This window comes from Rhinoraja longicauda, chromosome 34, assembly GCF_053455715.1.
Source record: "Rhinoraja longicauda isolate Sanriku21f chromosome 34, sRhiLon1.1, whole genome shotgun sequence".
In the NCBI taxonomy this organism is placed as follows: Eukaryota; Metazoa; Chordata; class Chondrichthyes; order Rajiformes; family Arhynchobatidae; genus Rhinoraja; species Rhinoraja longicauda.
The window spans coordinates 2,896,095-2,917,120 of record NC_135986.1 but is presented as its reverse complement, the minus strand read 5'-3'; the positions used below and the strand labels follow the sequence as shown (position 1 = coordinate 2,917,120).

At 56.4% G+C, this 21,026-nt stretch overlaps 2 protein-coding genes across 7 annotated transcripts; both read left to right on the top strand.

Annotated features, from left to right (window-relative positions):
* The first annotated feature begins 59 nt into the window (after positions 1-59).
* trappc1 (trafficking protein particle complex subunit 1) lies at positions 60-9,299 on the top strand. Of its 5 annotated transcripts, none has more exons than XM_078427899.1 (5): positions 60-245; positions 2,247-2,345; positions 5,789-5,859; positions 6,510-6,645; positions 8,899-9,299. In XM_078427899.1, exons 2-5 carry the CDS (start codon positions 2,247-2,249, stop codon positions 9,025-9,027), a joined length of 435 nt encoding a protein of 144 aa, XP_078284025.1. In that variant the 5' UTR covers positions 60-245; the 3' UTR covers positions 9,028-9,299. The 5 variants fall into 5 exon arrangements, with proteins under 5 accessions (XP_078284025.1, XP_078284021.1, XP_078284024.1 ...); XM_078427895.1 differs by having other exon boundaries at positions 77-245; positions 6,507-6,645; XM_078427898.1 differs by lacking the exon at positions 60-245 and adding an exon at positions 303-324 and having other exon boundaries at positions 6,507-6,645.
* A 4,008-nt stretch (positions 9,300-13,307) lies between these two features.
* Positions 13,308-21,020, top strand: LOC144609350 (uncharacterized). 2 transcript variants are annotated; one of them, XM_078427783.1, is made up of 8 exons: positions 13,308-13,911; positions 14,709-14,777; positions 15,986-16,057; positions 16,974-17,092; positions 17,821-17,890; positions 18,074-18,233; positions 19,123-19,320; positions 20,400-21,020. In XM_078427783.1, exons 1-8 carry the CDS (start codon positions 13,894-13,896, stop codon positions 20,525-20,527), a joined length of 834 nt encoding a protein of 277 aa, XP_078283909.1. In that variant the 5' UTR covers positions 13,308-13,893; the 3' UTR covers positions 20,528-21,020. The 2 variants fall into 2 exon arrangements, with proteins under 2 accessions (XP_078283909.1, XP_078283908.1); XM_078427782.1 differs by having other exon boundaries at positions 17,818-17,890.
* The last annotated feature ends 6 nt before the right edge of the window (positions 21,021-21,026 follow it).

Genomic DNA, 21,026 nt, shown 5'->3' with positions numbered 1-21,026 from the left:
ACCCCAACTGCCGCCGCCGCCGCCGCCGCCGCGCAGCTGCCCCCCGCCCGCCTGTACACCGCGCACCCTCCCCACCCTCTCTCTCTCTCACCCTCTCCCATTGCCCCTCCCTCACTCCCTCACTCCCACCCCCACACCGCCAGCCGCTCATCCTCCGGGGGGGGCAGAGGGGGAAATGCAGGCGCGGCGCACGGGCAGCCCGGACCCCGCCGTAGGCTGGCCAACGCAACGCCGGAGTGGAGGAGGTGGGGGAGGGGAGGGGGATGGTGGAGGGGGGGGGGGGGGTGGGGAGAGGGATGGTGGAGGGATGGTGGAGTGGAGGAGGTGAGGGATGGTAGAGGGGAGTAAAGAGAGGGGTGACGAGAGGATGGTGGAGGGGAGGGGAGGAGAGAGGAGTTGGGAAAGGGGAGGGATGGTGGAGGGGAGGGGAGAGGATGGTGGACGGGAGAGGAGGGGAGGAGAGGGGGATGGTGGAGAGGAGAGGGGGATGGTGGAGAGGAGAGGGGGATGGTGGAGAGGAGAGGGGGATGGTGGAGGGGAGGTAAAGAGAGAGGAGAGGTGAGGGGGTGGGGATAGAAGAGGATGTTGGAGGGAAGGGAAGGAGAGAGGAGGGGAGGGAAGGGGAGGAGAGGGGTAAGGAGGGGAGGAGAGGAGATAGGGGAGGAGATGGTGAAGACATGAAAAGGTGGGATGGCTGAAGGAAGAGAGAGAGGGAGCAAGCCAAAAGGAGGAAGAAGAGATTGAAAGGAGGTGGGGGGAGTGAGGAAGGGAGGGGGTGAGGAAGGGAGGGGGGGTGAGGAAGGGAGAGTGAGGAAGGGAGGGGGGGTTGAGGAAGGGAGGGGGGGTTGAGGAAGGGAGGGGGGGTTGAGGAAGGGAGGGGGGGTTGAGGAAGGGAGGGGGGGTTGAGGAAGGGAGGGGGGGTTGAGGAAGGGAGGGGGGGTTGAGGAAGGGAGGGGGGGTTGAGGAAGGGAGGGGGGTGAGGAAGGGAGGAGGGAGGGAGAGTGAGGAAGGGCGGGGGTGAGGAAGGGAGGGGGGGTGAGAAAGGGCGGGGGTGAGGAAGGGAGAGGAGGGGGTGAGGAAGGGAAGGGTGACACTATTGTCAAGACTTACAATAGTGTCTTTAGACTTTAGAGATACAGCATGGAAACAGGCCCTTCAGCCGACCAAGTCCGCACTGTCCAACAATAGATAGTTAGATAGAGCTCTAGGGGTTAGTGGAATCAAGGGATGTGGGGAGAAGGCAGGCACGGGTTACTGATTGTGGATGATCAGCCATGATCACAATGAATGGCGGTGCTGGCTCGAAGGGCCGAATGGCCTCCTCCTGCACCTATTTTCTATGTTTCTATAATCACCCATACTCTCGCACTACCCTACACACCAGGGACGATTTACAACTTACAGAAGCCAATTAACCTACAAACCCGCACGCGTTTGGAGTGTGAGAGAAAACCGGATCACCCGGAGAAAACCCACGCAGTTACAGGGAGAAGGTACAAACGTTTACAGATGGCATCCAGAGTTAGGATTGAACGAGGGTTTCTGGCGCCGTAAGGAAGGAACTCTACCGCTGCGCCACCATGCTGCCCAAGAAACCACAAGGCCTTTGTGACTTCCAAATGGAACATAGAACAGAACAGCACGGAAACAGGCCCTTCAGCCCACAGTGCCGTACTGACCACGATGCCATTAGCAACTCTGATCTGCCAGCACGGAATCCATATTTGTCTCTCTTACTTTTGAGGCAGAGATAGATAGATTCTTGATCAGTGCGGGTGTCAGGGGTTATGGGGAGAAGGCAGGAGAATGGCGGCACGGTGGCGCAGCGGTAGAGTTGCTGCCTTACAGCGAATGCAGCGCCGGAGACAGGTTCGATCCTGACTACGGGCGCCGTCTGTACGGAGTTTGTACGTTCTCCCCGTGACCTGCGTGGGATTTCTCCGAGATCTTCGGTTTCCTCCCACACTCCAAAGACGTGCAGGTATGTAGGTTAATTGGCTGGGCAAATGTAAAAAAAATAAAAAAATTGTCCCTAGTGGGTGTGGGATAGTGTTAGTATGCGGGGATCGCTGGGCGGCGCGGACCCGGTGGGCCGAAGGGCCTGTTTCTGCGCTGTATCTCTAAATCTAAATGGGGTTAGGAGGGAGATATAGATCGGCCATGATTGAATGGCGGAGTGGACGTGACGGGCCGAATGGCCTCACTCTGCTCCTATCACTGATGACCTTTGTGCTTTGTCCCGCTAGATGACAGTCCACAATCTGTACATCTTTGACCGGAATGGGATCTGCCTGCATTACAGTGAGTGGAATCGGAAAAAGAACGCGGGCATCTCAAGGGACCAAGTGAGTACGGTTCTGTCGCACATTGGTCTATTTCGATCTCCTGCAAAGACCCGGGTGGAGCTGCTGACTCACAGCGCCGGGGACCCGGGTTCCATCCCGACCACGGGCGCTGTCCTGTCCGTACGTTCTCCCCGTGACCTGCGTGGGTTTTCTCCGAGATCTTCTCGTTTCCTCCCCACACTCCAAAGACGTGATTAGGCTTGGTATGAATGTAAAACTGACCCTAGTGTGTGTGTGTGTAGGATAGTGTTAATGTTCGGGGATTGCTGGCCGGTACGGACTCGGTGGGCCGAAGGGCCTGTTTACGTGCTGTGTCTCTGTATCTGTGCCCGTTAATATTTCCCGATGGCACAGAAACTGGCCATTCGGCCCACCGGGTCCTTGCAGGCTATCCGGCACCTAGTAACGCGTCCCATTTTATTCTCACCACATTCCCATCAACTCTACGTGCAAACTATGAAAAACGTACACTTACACACACGATACGATACGATACGATATAACTTTATTTATCCCAGGAGGGAAATTGATCTGGCAACAGTCATAAAACACAAAATATATGAAACATGGTGAGTGGAAAGGATTGATTGAGGGTATGCATAGATTATGGGGGAGAGGAGTCAGTCTCAGTCTCAGTCTACCCCACGACAGAAGGGGGAGGAGTTGTACGGTTTGATAGCCACAGGGAAGAAGGATCTCGTGTGGCGTTCCGAGCTGCATCTTGATGGGACCAGTCTGTTGCTGAATGTGCTCCTCAGGTTGACCAGCGTGTCACGGAGGGAGGGAGGGGGGTGGGGGGGTGAGCAGTATTGTCCGGGATGCTCCGCAGTTTGAAGAGCATCTTCCCCTCCGACACCACCTCCCACGAATCCAACTCCCAACTCCAACTCCGCTCCCAGGACAGACCCAGCCTTCCCGACACACACATGCTCTTCCAGGATCGGTGAGTGTTTCCATTCCACTGCAGTTTATCCCTGCCTGCCCGTCAGTTCCCTCCACGTTTCACAAACCTCATTTCCCTCTCCCGTGACGTTCCAGTCTGAAGAAGGGTCTCGACACGAAACCTCACCCATTCCTTCTCTCCAGAGATGCTGCCCGTCCCGCTGAGTTACTCCAGCGTTTTGTGTCCATCTTCAATGTTCATACCACTGGCTTGTAAGCTGCCCAAGCGAAATATGAGGTGTTGTTCCTCCCAACTTGCGTTTAGCCTCACTCCTGACAGTGGAGGAGGCCTAGGACAGAAAGGTGAGTGTGGGAATGGAAGGGGGAGTTAAAGTGCTGAGTAACTGGGTGTGCCACTGATGCTCAATAGACAATAGGTGCAGGAGTAGGCCATTCGGCCCTTCGAGCCAGCACCTCCATTCAATGTGATCATGGCTGATCATTCTCAATCAGTACCCCGTTCCTGCCTTCTCCCCATACCCTCCTGACTCCGCTATCCTTAAGAGCTCTATCTAGCTCTCTCTTGAATGCATTCAGAGAATTGGCCTCCACTGCCTTCTGAGGCAGTGAATTCCACAGATTCACAACAACTCTGACTGAAAAAGCTTTCCCTCATCTCCGTTCTAAATGGCCGACCCCTTATTCTTAAACTGTGTGGCCCCTGGTTCTGGACTTCCCCAACATTGGGAACATGTTTCCTGCCTCTAACGTGTCCAACCCCTTAATACAGCAGAGGTGGTTGAGGCAGGTGCACTAACAGAGACGCCTGGACAGGTACATGGATGGAAAAGGTTTGGAGGGATACGGGCCAAATGCAGGCAGGTGGGACTAGCTTAGGTGCGGCGTCTTGGTCAGGAGGGGCTGGTGTTGGTGTACTAGTGCGTACGGGGTGGTCGGCACGGACCCGGTGGGCCAAAGGGCCTGTTTCTGCTTTGTATCAGTCTGAAGAAGGGTCTCGACCCGAAACGTTCAGTCTGAAGAAGGTTCTCTGGACCTGAAACGTCACCCATCCCTTCTCTCCAGAGATGCCGCCTGTCCCCGCCGAGCTACTCCAGCATTTTGTGTCTACCATTGTATCTCTACAGTCTAAATTCACCCTGCGAAACACAGAAACATAGAAAACAAGTGCAGGAGGAGGCCATTTGGCCACTCGAGCCAGCACCGCCATTCATTGTGATCATGGCTGATCATCCACAATCAGTAACCCGTGCCTGCCTTCTCCCCATATCCCTTGATTCCACTAGCCCCTAGAGCTCTATCTAACTCTCTTTTAAATCCATCCAGTGAATCGGCCTCCGCTGCCCTCTGTGGCAGAGAATTCCACAGATTCACAACTCTGGGTAAAAAAGTTTTTTCTCACCTCAGTTTTAAATGGCCTCCCCTTTATTCTTAGACTGTGTGTGTGTGACCCCTGGTTCTGGACTCCCCCAACATTGGGAACATTTTTCCTGCATCTAGCTTGTCCAGTCCTTTCATAATTTTATAATTTACTAGACCAAGTGGACCCGTTGGGCCCAAACCTCTCCTGCATTGGTGCAGCACCCTCTCCTCCCCCTCTCCCCTATCCCCTCTCCCCCCTCCCCTATCCCCTCTCCCCCCTCCCTCCATCCCTCCCTCCCTCTCCCCTTCTCCCTTCCCCTCCCCCCACTCCATCCCTCTCAACCCCCCTTATCCTTCCCCCTCCCTTACCCCCCCCATTCCTCCCACCCTCCTCCCTCCCTCCTTAGGAGATAGATTTAAACTTTAAAATGTGAATAATTTTAAATATATAACCCCGATTTCAATGAAACGTCTTCCATTAGCACCAAAGGGACGACGGTGAGTAAGGTGGGCCTAAAATTGTCGCGCTATCGTGCACCGTTTTGGATGTAGTTCAGGAACAAACAAACAAAGAAAACGAACGAGAGTTTTAGTATATAGATGACCCTTCCATCAATGCGATTACAATGCGATTGTCTCTCGTTGTCTACACAGGCCCTGACCCTGTGTAGTAATTGCCACGCAGTTGTCTCTAGTTGCCCACACAGGCCCTGACCCTGTGTAGTAATTGCCACGCGGTTGTCTCTAGTTGTCCACACAGGCCCTGACGCTATGTAGTAATTGCCACGCGGTTGTTTCTAGTTGCCCACACAGGCCCTGACCCTGTGTAGTAATTGCCACGCGGTTGTCTCTAGTTGCCCACACAGGCCCTGACGCTGTGTGGTAATTGCCACGCGGTTGTCTCTAGTTGCCCACACAGGCCCTGACGCTGTGTAGTAATTGCCACGCGGTTGTTTCTAGTTGCCCACACAGGCCCTGACGCTGTGTAGTAATTGCCACGCGGTTGTCTCTAGTTGCCCACACAGGCCCTGACGCTGTGTAGTAATTGCCACGCGGTTGTCTCTAGTTGCCCACACAGGCCCTGACCCTGTGTAGTAATTGCCACGCGGTTGTCTCTAGTTGTCCACACAGGCCCTGACCCTGTGTAGTAATTGCCACGCTGTTCTGCTTTCTGCTTTCAGGAATACCAGCTGATGTACGGAATGCTCTTCTCCATCCGTTCCTTTGTCAACAAGATGTCTCCTGTTGATTTGTATCCTTTGCTGATCTCCTGCCAGTCCAGGCCAGAGCCGTCTGCTCATCGAAAACGGAAGGGGGAGGGAAATAGCCCGCGAGAACGTGTCCCAGCGTTGAAACAGGCCCTTCGGCCCGCCGAGTCCATGCCGACCATCGGTCACCCGTTCACACTGGTCCTACGTTATCCCACTTTCTCATCCACTCCCCGCGCACTAAGGGGGCAATTGTTACGGTTAACCTACCAACCCGCACGTCTTTGGGATGTGGGAGGAAACCGGAGCACCCGGAGGAAACCCCATGTGGATGTGGAGAGGATGTTTCCACTAGTGGGAGCATTTCGGGTCGAGACCCTTCTTCAGACCCGAAAGGGCACCCGTTCCTTCTCACCAGAGATGCTGCCCGTCCCGCTGAGTTGCTCCGGCGTTTTGTGTCTGTCTTCGGTTCAAACCAGCATCTGCAGTTCCTTCCTGCACAATGGTCCCATGGTTTAACTCTTCTTTGGTCATCTGTTGCTGGCCCTGCTTTGTTCTGGTCTTTTCCTACCTCCAGTTCCGTCACCACTCTACGGAGATGCTGCCTGACCCGCTGAGTTACTCCAGCACTTTGATTCTACCTTCGGTGTAAACCGGTATCTTTTGATTGATCTTTAACGTTGCCAATCAGCAGAGACGGCTTCCTTTCCTTTCAGACGAGCAAATACAAACTGCATTATTATGAGACGGCGACAGGGCTTAAAATTGTCATGAACACGGACCTGGGAGTGGGAAACATCAGAGACATTCTGAGCCAAATCTACAGCACTGTAAGTCCGTACAAACTCTGTGCTCTCTCCTCCCAGTTCAGTCTAGCTTGGGTACATCTATATACTAAAACTCTCATTTGTTTGTTTATTTGTGATCAAACTACAGCCAAAACGGTACACAATAGCATGACAGTTTTAGGCCCACCTTGCTCATATGAAAGTCCTGCCATCCCAGGAATCAATCTGGTGAACCTTCTCTGTACTCCCTCTATGGCAAGAATGTCTTTCCACAGATTAGGAGACCAAAACTGTACGCAATACTCCAGGTGTGGTCTCACCAATGCCCTGTACAACTGCAGCAGAACCTCCCTGCTCCTATACTCAAATCCCCTTGCTATGAATGCCAACATACCATTCGCTTTCTTCACTGCCTGCTGCACCTGCGTGCCTACTTTCAATGACTGGTGCACCACGTCACACAGGTCTCGTTGCATCTCCCCTTCTCCTAATCGGCCACCATTCAGATAATAGTCTGCTTTCCTGTTCTTGCCACCAAAGTGGACTCTGTACGGTGTTTGTACGTTCTCCCCGTGACCTGCGTAGGTTTTCTCCGAGATCTTCCGTTTCCTCCCACACTCCAAAGACGTGCAGGTTTGTAGGTTAATTGGCTCGCTAAATGCAAACATTGTCCCTAGTGTGTGCAGGATAGTGTTAGTGTGGGGGGATCGCTGGTGCGCCCTGTTTCTGCGCTGTATCTCTAAACTAAACTAATAATAAATACTAGACCAAGTGCCCAAGGGCCCAAACCTCCCCCCGTCCCCGAGCCCCCCCTTCCCCCTTGGGCGCCCAACACCCTGCCTGTCGCCGGTTTGTGGTTTGTCCCTCCTCGGACCACTGTCGGTCGGTACTCACCACTGCTGACCGGGAGCACCCCACAAGCCTTGCCGTTTCACAGATGCTCCGACCCACTCGTCTGGCCAGAACAATTTGGCCCTTGTCAAAGTCGCTCAGGTCTTTACTCCTGCCCATTTCTCCTGCATCCAACACGTCAACTTTAAGAACTGACTGTTCACTTGCTGTCTAATATGTCCCACCCCTTCACAGGTGCCATTGTAACAAGATAATCAATATTATTCACTTCGCCTGTCAGTGGTCATAATGTTTTGGCTGATCGGTGTATAAATACCTGAACCTCGGTAAACGTGACAACAAACTAAAGGAAGCTACCTCTGAAAACTAGGCAGATGAACATATACCAAGACTTATATATAATGCTGGAGTAACTCAGCAGGTCAGGCAGCATCTCAGGAGAGAAGGAATGGGTGACGTTTCGGGTCGAGACCCTTCTTCAGACTGATGTCAGGGGGCGGGACAAAGGAAGGATATAGATGGAGACAGGAAGATAGAGGGAGAACTGGGAAGGAGGAGGGGAAGAGAGGGACAGAGGAACTATCTAAAGTTGGAGAAGTCAATGTTCATACCGCTGGGCTGCAAGCTGCCCAGGCGAAATATGAGGTGCTGTTCCTCCAATTTCCGGTGGGCCTCACTATGGCACTGGAGGAGGCCCATGACAGAAAGGTCAGACTGGGAGTGGGAGGGGGAGTTGAAGTGCTCAGCCACCGGGAGATCAGGTTGGTTAAGGCGGACTGTGGTCAAAATGTGGTCACAGGAGACCAGCATCTGCAGTTATTTTCTTATGAGACCTATATATATATATATCTATGTACTAAAACTCTCGTTTGTTTGTTTGTTTGTTTGTTTGTTCCGAAACTACAGCCAAAACGGTACACGATAGCGCGACAATTTTAGGCCCACCTTACTCACCGTCGTCCCTTTGGTGCTAATGGAAGATGTTTCAATAGACAATAGACAATAGGTGCAGGAGTAGGCCATTCGGCCCTTCGAAATTGAAATCGGTGTTATATTTTTTAAGTTATTCACATTTAAAAGTTTGAATCTATCTCCTGGGGGGAAGGGAGGAGGATAAGGGGGGGTTGAGGGGGATGGAGTTGGGGGAGGAAGGAGGACGGAAGGGGAAGGGGAGGAGGGAGGGGAAGGAAGGAGGTTAAGGGGATGGAGTGGGGGGGGGGGAGGAGGGGGGGGAGGAGGGGAGAGGGGATGGGGAGGAGAGGGTGCTGCACCAATGCAGGAGAGGTTTGGGCCCAATGGGTCCACTTGGTCTAGTATATATATATGTGTATATATTAAATGAACAAAGGATGATAGTGCTGGGTCACACATAATGGCGGCAGGTCTGTGCAGTTTGGTGTGTACTTGCGGTGACTCTAATGTGCTTGTGCCTTTGCTCTGCAGATCTTTGTGGAGCTGGTGGTGAAGAACCCGCTGTGCAGCCTGAACGAGCCCATCCAGAGCGAGCTGTTCCGCACCAAGCTGGACAGCTTCGTGCGCGGCCTGCCCTTCTTCTCCGCCCGCGCCGGCTGACCGCTGCCGCGGCCCAGACCGTCCAGGTTCCCGGACTGTTGCCGAGAGCGGACGACAGCGGTGGCCCCGGCACAGGACCTCCCCCTCTGCCCGGCTTCCACCCCCTCCTCCATTCCCGCATGGAATTCCTTCGTCCTCCCCTCCCTCCCTCCCCACCCCCGGGTCTCTGCGCGGGATGGCGGCACCGAGTCGCCGCTACTGAAGCCGCCAGCCGTCTCCGTGATCTTCCTTCGCCTCCCTGCTACCTGTAAGTTGTGAAATAAAACTGGCCAAAGGTGTTTAAAGGGGATTTATTCACAAAATGCCGGAGTAACTCAGCGGGTCAGGCAGCATCTCGGGAGAGAAGGAATGGGCGACGTTTCGGGTCGAGCCCCTTCTTCAGACTGATGTCGAGAGAGGGGGCGGGACAAAGATAGGATGTAGACGGAGACAGGGAGACAAGTGGGAGAACTGGGAAGAGGGAAGGGAGAGAGAGGAGAAGCAGGGACTACCGGAAGTTTACACCCCGGCGGTTTGAACATTGACTTCTCCCACTTCAGGTATCACAAACTGCTGGAGTAACTCAGCGGGTCAGGCAGCATCTCAGGAGAGAAGGAATGGGTGACGTTTCGGGTCGAGACCCTTCTTCAGACTGGTGTCGAGAGAGGGGGCAGGACAAAGATAGGATGTGGACGGAGACAGGAAGATAGAGGGAGAACTGGGAAGGGGGAGGGGAGAGAGAGGGACAGAGGAGCTATCTAAAGTTAGAGAAGTGAATGGTAGTTTTTGCCAGCTCGCCTGGCTTCTCAAAGCATCAAGTTTAGATTAGGATACGATAGAGGTTTATTCATCCCCAGACCGAAATCGTTCTGCCAACAGTCACAACACTCACGAAAACTCAATTTAAATTAAATTAAAAGTGGAAACGAAAAGAAAAAGACAAACGACTGTCGGCTGGAACGAACGAACGAACAAAGACTTATCCCCTGGGCAGGGGATTGTAAAACTCGAGCCCCCCCCTTCCCCACACTGGGACCCCCTTTGTTCTGCCACCGTCCCTCATGCGGCCCCCTCACGCCAGGTCCCCATTGTCTTACACCAGGGAAACAGGCCCTTCAGCCCATCGAGTCCACGCCGACCGGCGATCACCCATTATCACTAGTTCTATGTCATCCCATTTTCCCATCCACTCCCTAACTCCCTAGGCACTGCCGACAACTTACAGAGGGCCAGTTAACCTGCAAACCCATCTCGACCCGAAACGTCACCCATTCCTTCTCTCCAGAGATGCTGCCTGACCCGCTGAGTTACTCCAGCACTTTGTGTCGGGCCCACAAACCCGCGTGCCTTTGGGATGTGGGAGGAGACCGCTGCGTCTGGAGGGTGGCGCAGTGACACAGCGGTAGAGTTGCTGCCCCACAGCGCCAGAGACCCGGGTTCCATCCTGACTGCGGGTGCTGTCTGTGCGGAGTTTGCACGTTCTCCCTGTGACCCGCGTGGGTTTTCTCCAGGGGGGCTCCGGTTTCCTCCCACACTCCAACGACGTGCAGGTTTGTAGGTTAATTGGCTTCTGTAAAATGTCTCTAAGGTAGACACACAATGCTGGAGTAACTCAGCGGGTCAGGCAGCATCTCGAGAGAGAGAGAAGGAATGGGTGACGTTTCGGGTCGAGACCCTTCTTCAGACTGATGTCAGGCGAGGGAGCGGGACAAATATAGAATGCAGTCGGAGACGGGAAAACTAGCGGGAGAACTGGGAAGGGGAGGGGATGGAGAGAGAGGGGAAAGCAGGGACTATCTGAAGTTAGAGAAGCCAATGTTCATACCGCTGGGGTGTAAACTACCCAAGCGAAATATGAGGTGCAGTTCCTCCAATTTGCGCTGGGCCTCACTGACAATGGAGGAGGCCCAGGACAGAAAGGTCAGATTGGGAGTGGGAGGGGGAGTTGACGTGCTGAGCCGCTGGGAGATCAGGTTGACTGAGCGGAGGTGTTCAGCGAAACGATCGCCGAGCCTGTGCTTGGTCTCGCCGATGTAGAGAGGTTGACGTCCGGAACAGCGGATACAATAGATGAGGTTGGAGGAGGTGCAGGTGAACCTCTGCCTCACCTGGAAAGACTGGGTCCTTGGATGGAGTTGAAGGGGAGGGGGGAGGTAAAGGGACAGGTGTTGCATCTCCTGCGGTTGCAGGGGGAAGTGCCTGTAACTTGTCTCTGGGGTGTACTAGTGCTGGTGTACACTGAGGTGACCACTGGTCGGCGTGGGCCGAGGGGCCAGTTTCCGCGCTGTATCTCTAAAGTAAAGTCAAGAAGCCCACGCAGTCACAATGAGAAGGTATGAACTCCACACAAACGGCATCTGAGGGCAGGATGGAAGCTGAGTCTCTGGCGCCGTGAGGCAGCGGGCCTACCCACTGCACCACTGCGTTCATCATCATCGGCGGTCACTGGAAGCCAGTATGACTGTCCTCTCCTTAGGGTCGGACGCCTGTGCATGACTTTGTTTAACGTGGGGAGACTGGTGCACAGACACCACACACACGGTCCTTGGCAGATCTGGGTCAGGATCCAGTGGCGTGGAGTCCAAGACCACCGGGGACTCTTTTCCTGCTGCAGCCTTCATCCAGCCGTTGTGACGCTCCACTAAAGTCAGCCGCCATCCTCCGTCCGCCTGTTCCACCATTGAGGTCTTGGTTGGATCGCTCTTTGTCAGGGACCCCCCCCCACCCCCCCCTCGACCTTACCGACACGGGTGGCCCCACCAGGAGTGTAGCTCCAGACGGCATCGCTCTCAGGATCTCAGGACCACACGGGCTTCTCCACCGCGACACGGCGACAATCCAGGGAGAAGATCACTGCATTGGACGGTAAACCTCTGCCACTTACTAGGGAACACTCCGCGCCAAGTCTGTACGCTTCTGGAAACTGGGCCGACCGCAGGCTTTATTTCAGAGGTACAGAGCGGGAACAGCATCTGCCCCCCCCCCCATCATAAGTCCTAGGAGTGGAATTAGGCCATTCGGCCCATCAGGTCCACTCCGCCATTCAATCACAGCTGTTCTAATCTTTCCCTCTCAACCCCATTCTCCCGCCTTCTCCCCATAACCCCTGACACCCGCACTGATCGATTGACTTGTCCCGTACGGGACCGCCCTTCTGGTTCTGGTTGATTACTGCGCAAACACCTCATAAGTGGTTATCTCGCACAGGTTGTCCCGTATTAGGCCCGGGGGGGCGCTGTAGGCCCAGAAATTGTAGGCCCGGGCAGTAGTAGGAAAAAAAACTGCAGATGCTGGTTAAAATCTGTGTCTCCCATCCGGACAGTGTAGGCCCGGAGGCCCGGGAGCCGCCTGGCGGAGGTTGCTTAGCAACCCGCCTCCCGGCACAGGCGGCCACCATTGGTGGAGCGGGAGCACGTGGCCGCTGGCTGGGTGAGGTCACGTGTGGCGCGGGGCGGTGACGTCACCTTGTCCCGTATTTGGGAGTGAGATAGTTGGCACCCCTAATTAGTCCTAAGAGCTAAATCTAACTCTCTCTTGAAAACATCCAGTGAATTGGCCTCCACTGCCCTCTGAGGCAGAGAATTCCACAATATCGCAACTCTCCGGGTGAATTTTGATTTTCTCACCTCAGTTTTAAATGGCCTCCCCTTTATTCTTAGATTGTGTGTGGCCCCTGGTTCTGGACTTCCCCCAACATTGGGAACATTTTTCCTGCATCTAGCTTGTCCAGACCTTTTATAATTTTATACGTTTCTGTAAGATCCCCCCCTCATCCTTCTAAACTCCAGTGAATACAATCCCAGTCTTTCCAATCTTTCCTCATATGTCAGTCCCAACTTGTTTCTTAAACAACGGGATAGTCCCTGCCTCAACTACCTCCTTTGGCAACGTTTTTCCTCATCTCAGTTCTAAACGGCCTTACCCCTTATTCTTAAACTGTGACCCCCTGGTTCTGGACACCCCCCCCCCCCCAACCTGGGGAACTTCTATCTACTAAAACTCTCGTTTGTTTGTTTGTTTGTTTGTTTGTTCCTGAACTACACCCAAAATGGTACACGATAGCGCGACAATTTTAGGCCCACCTTACTCACCGGCGTCCCTTTGGTGCTAATGGAAGAAGTTTCATTGAAATCGGTGTTATATATTTAAAGTTATTCACATTTTAAAATATAAATCTCTCTCCTAGGGAGGGAGGGGGAGGGGGGAGCGCGGGGAGGGAGAGAGGGGGGTAGAGGGAGGATAAGGGGGGTTGAGGGGGATGGGGGGGAAAGTGAAGGGGGGAGGAGAGGGTGCCGCACCAATACAGGAGAGCTTTGGGCCCAACTTGGTCCAGTTCCCTGGGAGAAAAACTGGACCAAGTTGGGTCCAGTTTTTCCTTATTTCTCCCAGGGAATTTTTTTTGCTCTTGCTGCAGTGCAGACTGCCGTGGCGTAGGGGGCAACCATCAGTAATACCAACCCCAACAACATCCGACAGGGCCATCTTACCCACCCAGGCCCCAGGACCTGCCAACCCGGACCTGGTTGCCCGGGAAACCGGCTGTAGACTATCCAATCTTCCCCCCACCCCTCGCCCCCACCCAAACCTTTTCTCTTTTATTTCCCTTTCGCAAATAAATTCCACAGAAAAACAACACCCAGTGCAAAAGATTTGATGTTAAATTGTCCGGTCACGTTGCAATTGAGGAAAGAGGTGTCAATGAGACTGGAATTATATAGCGGTTCTGCAATATATATTTGTTTTTAAAAAAAACAAGAGTTTCCACAGCAGAATATTGCAAAGAAAATACAACAGAAGATGTCTTTGTTATTTATTTCTGCTGTTCCGCACTGTTAGATCGGTCTGGAGATATAATATATTTATTACATTTCACCAGGAGTTATCAAAATGACCTCAACCACACTGGTAAGTCATCTTTTATCGTTGCCTTTGATACGTTCATGCCTTTGTTAGTTCGGTTTGGTTTGGAGACGCAGCGTTTAAACAGGCCCTTCGGCCCGCCGTGTCCGTGCCGACCGGAGGCACACAGATAGAAACATAGAAAATAGGTGCAGGAGGAGGCCATTGGGCCCTTCGAGCCAGCGCCGCCATTCAATACGATCATGGCTGATCATTCAGAATCAGTACCCTGTCCCTGCTATTTCTCCGTATCCCCTGATTCCGTTAGCCCTAAGGTTGCCAACTGTCCCGTATTAGCCGGGACATCCCGTATTTTGGGATAAATTGATTTGTCCCGCATGGGACCGCCCTTGTCTTGTATTAGGCCCGGGGGGCGCTGTAGGCCCGGACACTGTAGTCCCGGACACTGTAGGCCCGGACACTAGGCCCAGCTGCTGTAGGTCCGGACAGTGTAGTAGGTAAAAAACTGCAGATGCTAGTTAAAATCTGTGTCTACCTTCCGGACAGTGTAGGCCCGGACAGTGTAGGCCCGGACAGTGTAGGCCCGGACAGTGTAGGCCCGGACAGTGTAGGCCCGGACAGTGTAGGCCCGGAGGCCCCAGCGCCGCCTAACGGAGGTTGCGTAGCAACCCGCCTCCCGGCCCGGGCGGCCGCCATTGGTGGGGCGGGAGCACGTGGCCGCTGGCTGGGTGAGGTCGCGTGGGGCGCGGGGCGGTGACGTCACCTTGTCCCGTATTTGGGAGTGAGATAGTTGGCAACCCCTATCTGAGACTTTTAATTGGGTTCTCATGTTGCTATTCTAGGGCACGGCCGACAGAGTGAAGAATCTTGAGGAATTTCTCGGAGATATGATGATCCTGGGAACACTTCAGGTAAGAGAGGATGGAGAAGTAATGTTTCCGTCGGTCAAAGAGTCTCGGATTAATCGAGAGGGTCTGAGAATAGAAACATAGAAAATAGGTGCAGGAGGAGGCCATTCGGCCCTTAAAGCCAGCACCGCCATTCAATATGATCATGGCTGATCATCCACAATCAATAACCCCGTTCCTGCTTTTTCCCCATATCCCTTGATTCCGTCAGCCCCAAGAGCTAAATCTAACTCTCTCTTGATAACATCCAGTGAATTGGCCTCCACTGCCTTCTGTGGCAGAGAATTCCACAGATTCACAACTCTCCGGGTGAAAAAGTTTTTCCTCATCCAGTCCTAAAAGGCCGACCCCTTATTCTTAAACTGTGTGACCCCCTGGTTCTGGACTCCCCCAACATGGGGAACATCTTTCCTGCATCTAGCCCGTCCAATCCCTTAAGAATTTTATATCTTTCTATGAGATTTTCTAAAGATGTTTCTGTAAGAGTTAAGATTATACACCTCTATAAGGTCACCCCTCATCCTTCTGCACTCCCAGCCTGCTCAACATCTCCCTGTAACCTCTCTAGTCCAGGCAAAATCCTCATAAACCTTCGCTGAACCCTTTCAAGCTTGACAATATCTTTCCTATAACATGGTACCCAGAACTGAACGCAATATTCTAAATGCGGTATCACCAACGTCTTATAACAACTGCACCGTGATCTCCCAACTAGGGTTGCCAACTGTCCCGTATTAGCCGGGACATCCCGTATGTTGGGCTAAATTGGTTTGTCCTGCAGGGGACCGCCCTTGTCCCATATTAGGCCCTGGGCTGTAAGCCCAGACACAGTAGGCCCGGGGGGCACTGTAGGCCCGGACACTGTACGCCTGGACACTGTAGGCCCGGGGGACACTGTAGGCCCGGGGGGCACTGTAGGCCCCGACACTGTAGGCCCGGACACTGTAGGCCCGGAGTCCTGGGCGCCACCTAATGGAGGTTGCGTAACAACCCGCCTCCCGGCCCGGGCGGCCGTCAATAGTGGAGCGGGAGCACGTGGCCGCTGGCTGGGTGAGGTCGCGTGGGGCGGAGGGGCGGTGACGTCACCTTTTGTCCCTTGTTTGGGAGTGAGATAGTTGGCAACCCTTACTCCCAAAGTCTACACTCGAGAGTGTTGCGTTACGCCAGCCAACCGTGCCGACTTTCTCCCCATCATCTCCCGCCTCCCTCAGGGATTCCGGTACTTCCAGCCCTGGCTGCGGGGACGAGAGGAGCTGCTGCTGTCCGTGGCCAACCAGGATAGCGTGAGTATCTCTTCCGCCCCTCCTGTCCTCGCAACAACTCCTGCTCGCAAGTGGAGGGGGGAGGGGGGAGGGGGGGGAGGGGGGAGGGGGGAGGGGGGAGGGTCGTGTTCAGCTCTGGTCACCCCGCTGCGGGAAAGATGTCGTTAAGTTGGAAAGAGCGGAGGGAAGAAAGACTGAAAATGCCGGAGTAACTCAGCGGGCCAGGCAGCAGCATCTCTGGACAGAAGGAATGGGTGACGTTTCGGGTCGAGACCCTTCCTCAGACTGTCCTTCGCCCAGAGTAGGGGAATCAAGAACCAGAGAACATAGGTTTAAGGTGAGACGGAGAGAGATTTAATTGGAACCTGAGGGGCAACTTTTTCTGTGGGAAAGAACTGCAGGTGCTGGTTCAAATCGAAGGTGGACACCAAATGCTGGAGTAACTCAGCGGGTCAGGCAGCATCTCGGGAGAGAAGGAATGGGTGACGTCTCGGGTCGAGACCCTTCTTCAGACTGAGAGTCAGGGAAAAGTGGAAACGAGAGATATACTGAAGTTTGAAGAAGGGTCTCGACCCGAAACATCACCCATTCCTTCCCTGCCGAGATGCTGCCTGACCCGCTGGGCGACCTTTCACACAGATGGTGGTGGGTGTGAGCTGCCGGAGGAGGTGGTTGAGGCAGGGTCTCTGGCAACGTCAGGCAGGTACATGGATAGGTCAGGCTTGGAGGGACGTGGGCCAAAACGCGGGCAGGTGGGACTGGTGTAGATGGGGCACGTTGGCCGGCGTGGGCGCATGTTGGGCCGAAGGGCCTGTGAGGAGAGGGGGTGATAGTGGCCAGTGGGGGCGGGGGGGTGAGGTCCACAGAGGGTGTGGAGGAGGGGGTGAGGGTTTCCACCGTCTCGTGGTGAGTTGGTTCTTCCCTTCTCCGCCCCCAGGGCTGGCAGCCTGCCGGCTTCCCCGGCGGCCCGGCCATCTCTCCCGGCGATGGCCACCAGCGGTCTGAGACCCCCCTGGACACACTGTCTCCCCCCGAACCGCCACTATCACGGAGGAGGTAACACGGACGTTTCACTCCCCATCACCCTGCCCTGGCCATGTCTGTCCCTCCCTCCCTCCCCCATACCACCTCCCACCTTCCCTCCCTCCCTCCCCTCCTCCCATACCACCTCCCACCTTCCCTCCCTCCCTCCGTCCCTCCTTCCTTCCCTCCCTCCGTCCCTCCCTCCCTCCTCCCATACCACCTCCCATCTCCCCTCCCTTCCCTCCATCCATCCCACCCTCTCTCCCTCCCTCCCCATACCACTTCCCATCTTCCCTCCCTTCCTCCGTCCCCCCTTCCCTCCCTCCCTCCCCCATACCACCTCCCTCCTTCCCTCTCCCTCCCTTCCTCCCTCCCTCCATCCATCCCACCCTCGCTCCCTCCCTCCCTCCATCCCTCCCTCCCTCCATCCATCCCACCCTCACTCCCTCCCTCCATCCCTCCTTCCATCCCTCCCTTCCTCCCTCCCTCCCACCTTCCCTCCTCCCATACCACCTCCCTCCCTCTCCCTCCCTCCCTCCTTCCCTCCCTCCCTCCTTCCCTGCCCCCATCCCCGTTCTTCTCACCCTCCCCTCTCACAACCTCTCCATCCATCCTCATGAATCTTCCTCCCTCCCTCCCCACCGGTCCTCTCCTTCTCTCCCTCTTTCCCCCGCGGGCCCATCCCCGTCTCTCCCTCCCTCCCTCACTCCTCTCCTACCTTCCCCCCCCTCCCCTCACGGTCTGCTCTCCGTCATCAGCAGGTCTGCCCGTGGACAGAGTGATGGAGGACACCCACCTGCCTCACCGTGTGATCGCGAGCTCTCCTGTCCAGTGAGTAATGTTCCCCCCTCCATCCCCCTTCCCTCTCTCCCCCCTCCGTTCCCCCTCCCTCTCTCCCCTCCCCGCCTTTACCCCACCTCCGTCCCACCTCTCAGCGCTGGGCAGTGCCAGCCTCACTCCCCCCCTCCTCCTCTCTCCACTCTCTCTCTCTCTCTCCTCTCTCTCTCTCTGCAGGGCCCAGACTGCACGCTGTTCCTGGTGGGTTGCTACGCCAGGTACGGGCAGCCCTATGCCTGGGTGCGCTCCGCTCACCGCCGCCTGCCTCGGGCCGGGGATGGGGATATCAGAGACACCCCGCTGAAGCTGGACTCCACCGCCCACTGGCACAGCAATGGTAGGCCCGGCGTCATGGTAACAGTAGGCCCGGTGACCGCGGTAACTAGAGTTGCCAACTGTCCCGTATTAGCCGGGACATCCTGTATTTTGGGCTAAATTGGTTTGGGAACGCCCTTGTCCCGTATTAGGCCCGGGGGACACTGTAGGCCCGGACACTGTAGGCCCGGACACTGTAGGCCCGGACAGTGTAGGCCCGGGGGGCGCTGTAGGCCCGGACACTGTGGGCCGTACACTGTAGGCCCGGACACTGTGGGCCGTACACTGTAGGCCCGGGGGACGCTGTAGGCCCTGACACTGTAGGCCCGGGGGACACTGTAGGCCCTGACACTGTAGGCCCGGGGGGCGCTGTAGGCCCGGACACTGTGGGCCGTACACTGTAGGCCCGGGGGGTGCTGTAGGCCCGGACACGGTGGGCCGTACACTGTAGGCCCAGACACTGTAAGCCCGGGGGACGCTGTAGGCCCTGACATTGTAGGCCCGGACACTGTAGGCCCGGGGGGCGCTGTAGGCCCGGACACTGTAGGCCTGGACACTGTAGGCCCGCACACTGTGGGCCCGGGCACTGTAGGCCCGTGGGCCACTGTAGGCCCGGACAGTGTAGGCTAACGGACTGTGCTCGTGGAGCGGGGCCGAGTGTGTTCGCCTGACGGAGGTTGCCTAGCAACCCGCCTCCCGGCCCGGGCGGCCGCCATTGGTGGAGCGGGAGCACGTGGCCGCTGGCTGGGTGAGGTCACGTGGGGGGGCGGGGCGGTGACGTCGGGATGTCCCGGCTAATACGGGACAGTCGGCAACCCTACATACACCCTCCATCTCTCACTCCCTCTCTCTCCCCCCCCTCCTCATTCTCTCTCTGTCTCTCTCTCTCTCTCCCCCCCCCCCCCATGTAGCCGTGCTGCTGTGGGACGTGGTGGCAGAGCTGGTGGGCCTGTGTACATGGCCCCCTCCCCACAACCCCTTCAGCGTGGACCTGTCACACTTCCACTCGCTGCCCCCGACTCTCCGCTTCATGGCCACCGGCGCCATGGCCGGCTTCCTGCAGAAACTCCTCCTTCAAGGAGACCGCGGCCAGCCCTACTGCACCGGAGGTGGGTATAGCCTCACTCCCCTGACCCCCCTCCCTCCCCTGACCCCCCTCCCTCCCTCCCTCCCTCCCACTGACCCCCCTCCCTCCCTCCCCCTGACCCCCCCTCCCTCCCCCTGACCCCCCTCCCTCACTCCCCCGACCCCCCTCCCTCCCACCCCCTGTACCACCTCTCTCCCTCCTGTACCAACTCCTTCCCTCCCCTGACCCCCTCTCCCTCCCTCCCTCCCTCCCCTTGTACCAACTCCCCCCCCCCTCCCGTCACCACCTCTCTCCTGGGGAGGGTTGGGGGGGGGGGGTGGAGGGGGGGAGTGGGCGAGGATGGAGGGGAGAGCAAAGTATGAGGGGAGAGAGTGAGCAAGGATGTAGGGGGAGGGATTTGGTGGAGGGTGAGGGGGGAGTGAGCGGCGGGTGAAGGGGTGGAGGGGGAGGGAGAGGGGGGAGTGGGTGCAGGGGTGCAAGGCGGGGAGGGTTGGGGGGAGTGGGTGAGGATGGAGGGGGGCGGAGGGGTAGGGTGAGGGGGGCGGGAGGGTGGTGAAGGGGGAGCGTGATGGAGTGGGTGGAGGGGAGGGTTTGTTGGCGGGGCTAATGGGCGCGTGTCTGGTTGTGTTTCAGTGGGTGGAGGGGGTGAGGGGGGTGAGAGGGAGCGGGGGAGTGGGTGGAGAGGGGGGTTGTGGCGGGGCTAATGGGCGCGTGTCTGGTTGTGTTTCAGTGGGTGGAGGGGGTGAGGGAGTGGGTGGGGAGGGTTTGTTGGCGGGGCTAATGGGCGCGTGTCTGGTTGTGTTTCAGTGGGTAGAGGGGGGTGAGAGGGAGCGGGGGAGTGGGTGGAGAGGGGGGTTGTGGCGGGGCTAATGGACGTGTGTCTGGTTGTGTTTCAGTGGGTGGAGGGGGTGAGAGGGAGCGGGGGGGGAGGGTGAGAGGGAGCGGGGGTGAGGGAGTGGGTGGAGTGGGGGGGTTTGTGGCGGGGCTAATGGGCGCGTGTCTGGTTGTGTTTCAGTGGGTGGAGGGGGTGAGAGGGGGGTGAGGGAGTGGGTGGGGGGGGTTGTGGCGGGGCTAATGGGCGCGTGTCTGGTTGTGTTTCAGTGGCGAGGGAGCTGGAGGCCGTGAACAGGCTGCACCTCACCGCTCTGCTGGAGTTGCGGAGGGAGAGGGGGAAGGAGGTGGAGGGGGGAGGGGGCCAGGACAGCAGCAGTGCGTCTGACAGCGACTGAGACCACGGCCTCGCTCTGACCGGGCAACGGGGGTGAGGGGCGGAGGAGGAGAGGTGGGGGAGAAGGGGGTGAGAATGGAGGGAGCGAGAGAGGGGGAGGGAGGGGAGTGAGAGAGGTGGGGAGGGGGGAGGTGAGGAAGGGGGGAAAGAGGGAACGAGAGGTGGGGGAGGTGAGGGAGGAGGGAAAGAGGGAACGAGAGAAGGATAGGAGGAATGAGACACCAAAGAATGGAGGGGAGAGGTGGAGAAAGTGATGGATGGGCAGAACGAAACATTGGAGTGGGGTGAAGGGGGGGGAGGGGAGACTGGGATGGACAGAGGATGGTGGGAGACGGAGGGATGGGTGGAGAGAGGAAAAGATTGAGAGGGCTGAAGGAATCAAGGGATATGGGGAGAAGGCAGGAACGGGGTACTGATTGTGGATGATCAGCCATGATCACATTGAATGGCGGTGCTGGCTCGAAGGGCCGAATGGCCTCCTCCTGCACCTGTTTCTATGG

Coding starts and splice junctions, on each gene's coding strand:
- LOC144609350 (XM_078427782.1), top strand. Junction 14,778..15,985: donor TGATCCTGGGAACACTTCAG/GTAAGAGAGGAT, acceptor CGCCTCCCTCAG/GGATTCCGGTACTTCCAGCC. Junction 17,891..18,073: donor ATCGCGAGCTCTCCTGTCCA/GTGAGTAATGTT, acceptor CTCTCTCTGCAG/GGCCCAGACTGCACGCTGTT.
- trappc1 (XM_078427895.1), top strand. CDS start 2,247: ATGACAGTCCACAATCTGTACATCTTTGACCGGAATGGGATCTGCCTG. Junction 2,346..5,788: donor CGGGCATCTCAAGGGACCAA/GTGAGTACGGTT, acceptor TTCTGCTTTCAG/GAATACCAGCTGATGTACGG. Junction 6,646..8,898: donor TGAGCCAAATCTACAGCACT/GTAAGTCCGTAC, acceptor TTTGCTCTGCAG/ATCTTTGTGGAGCTGGTGGT.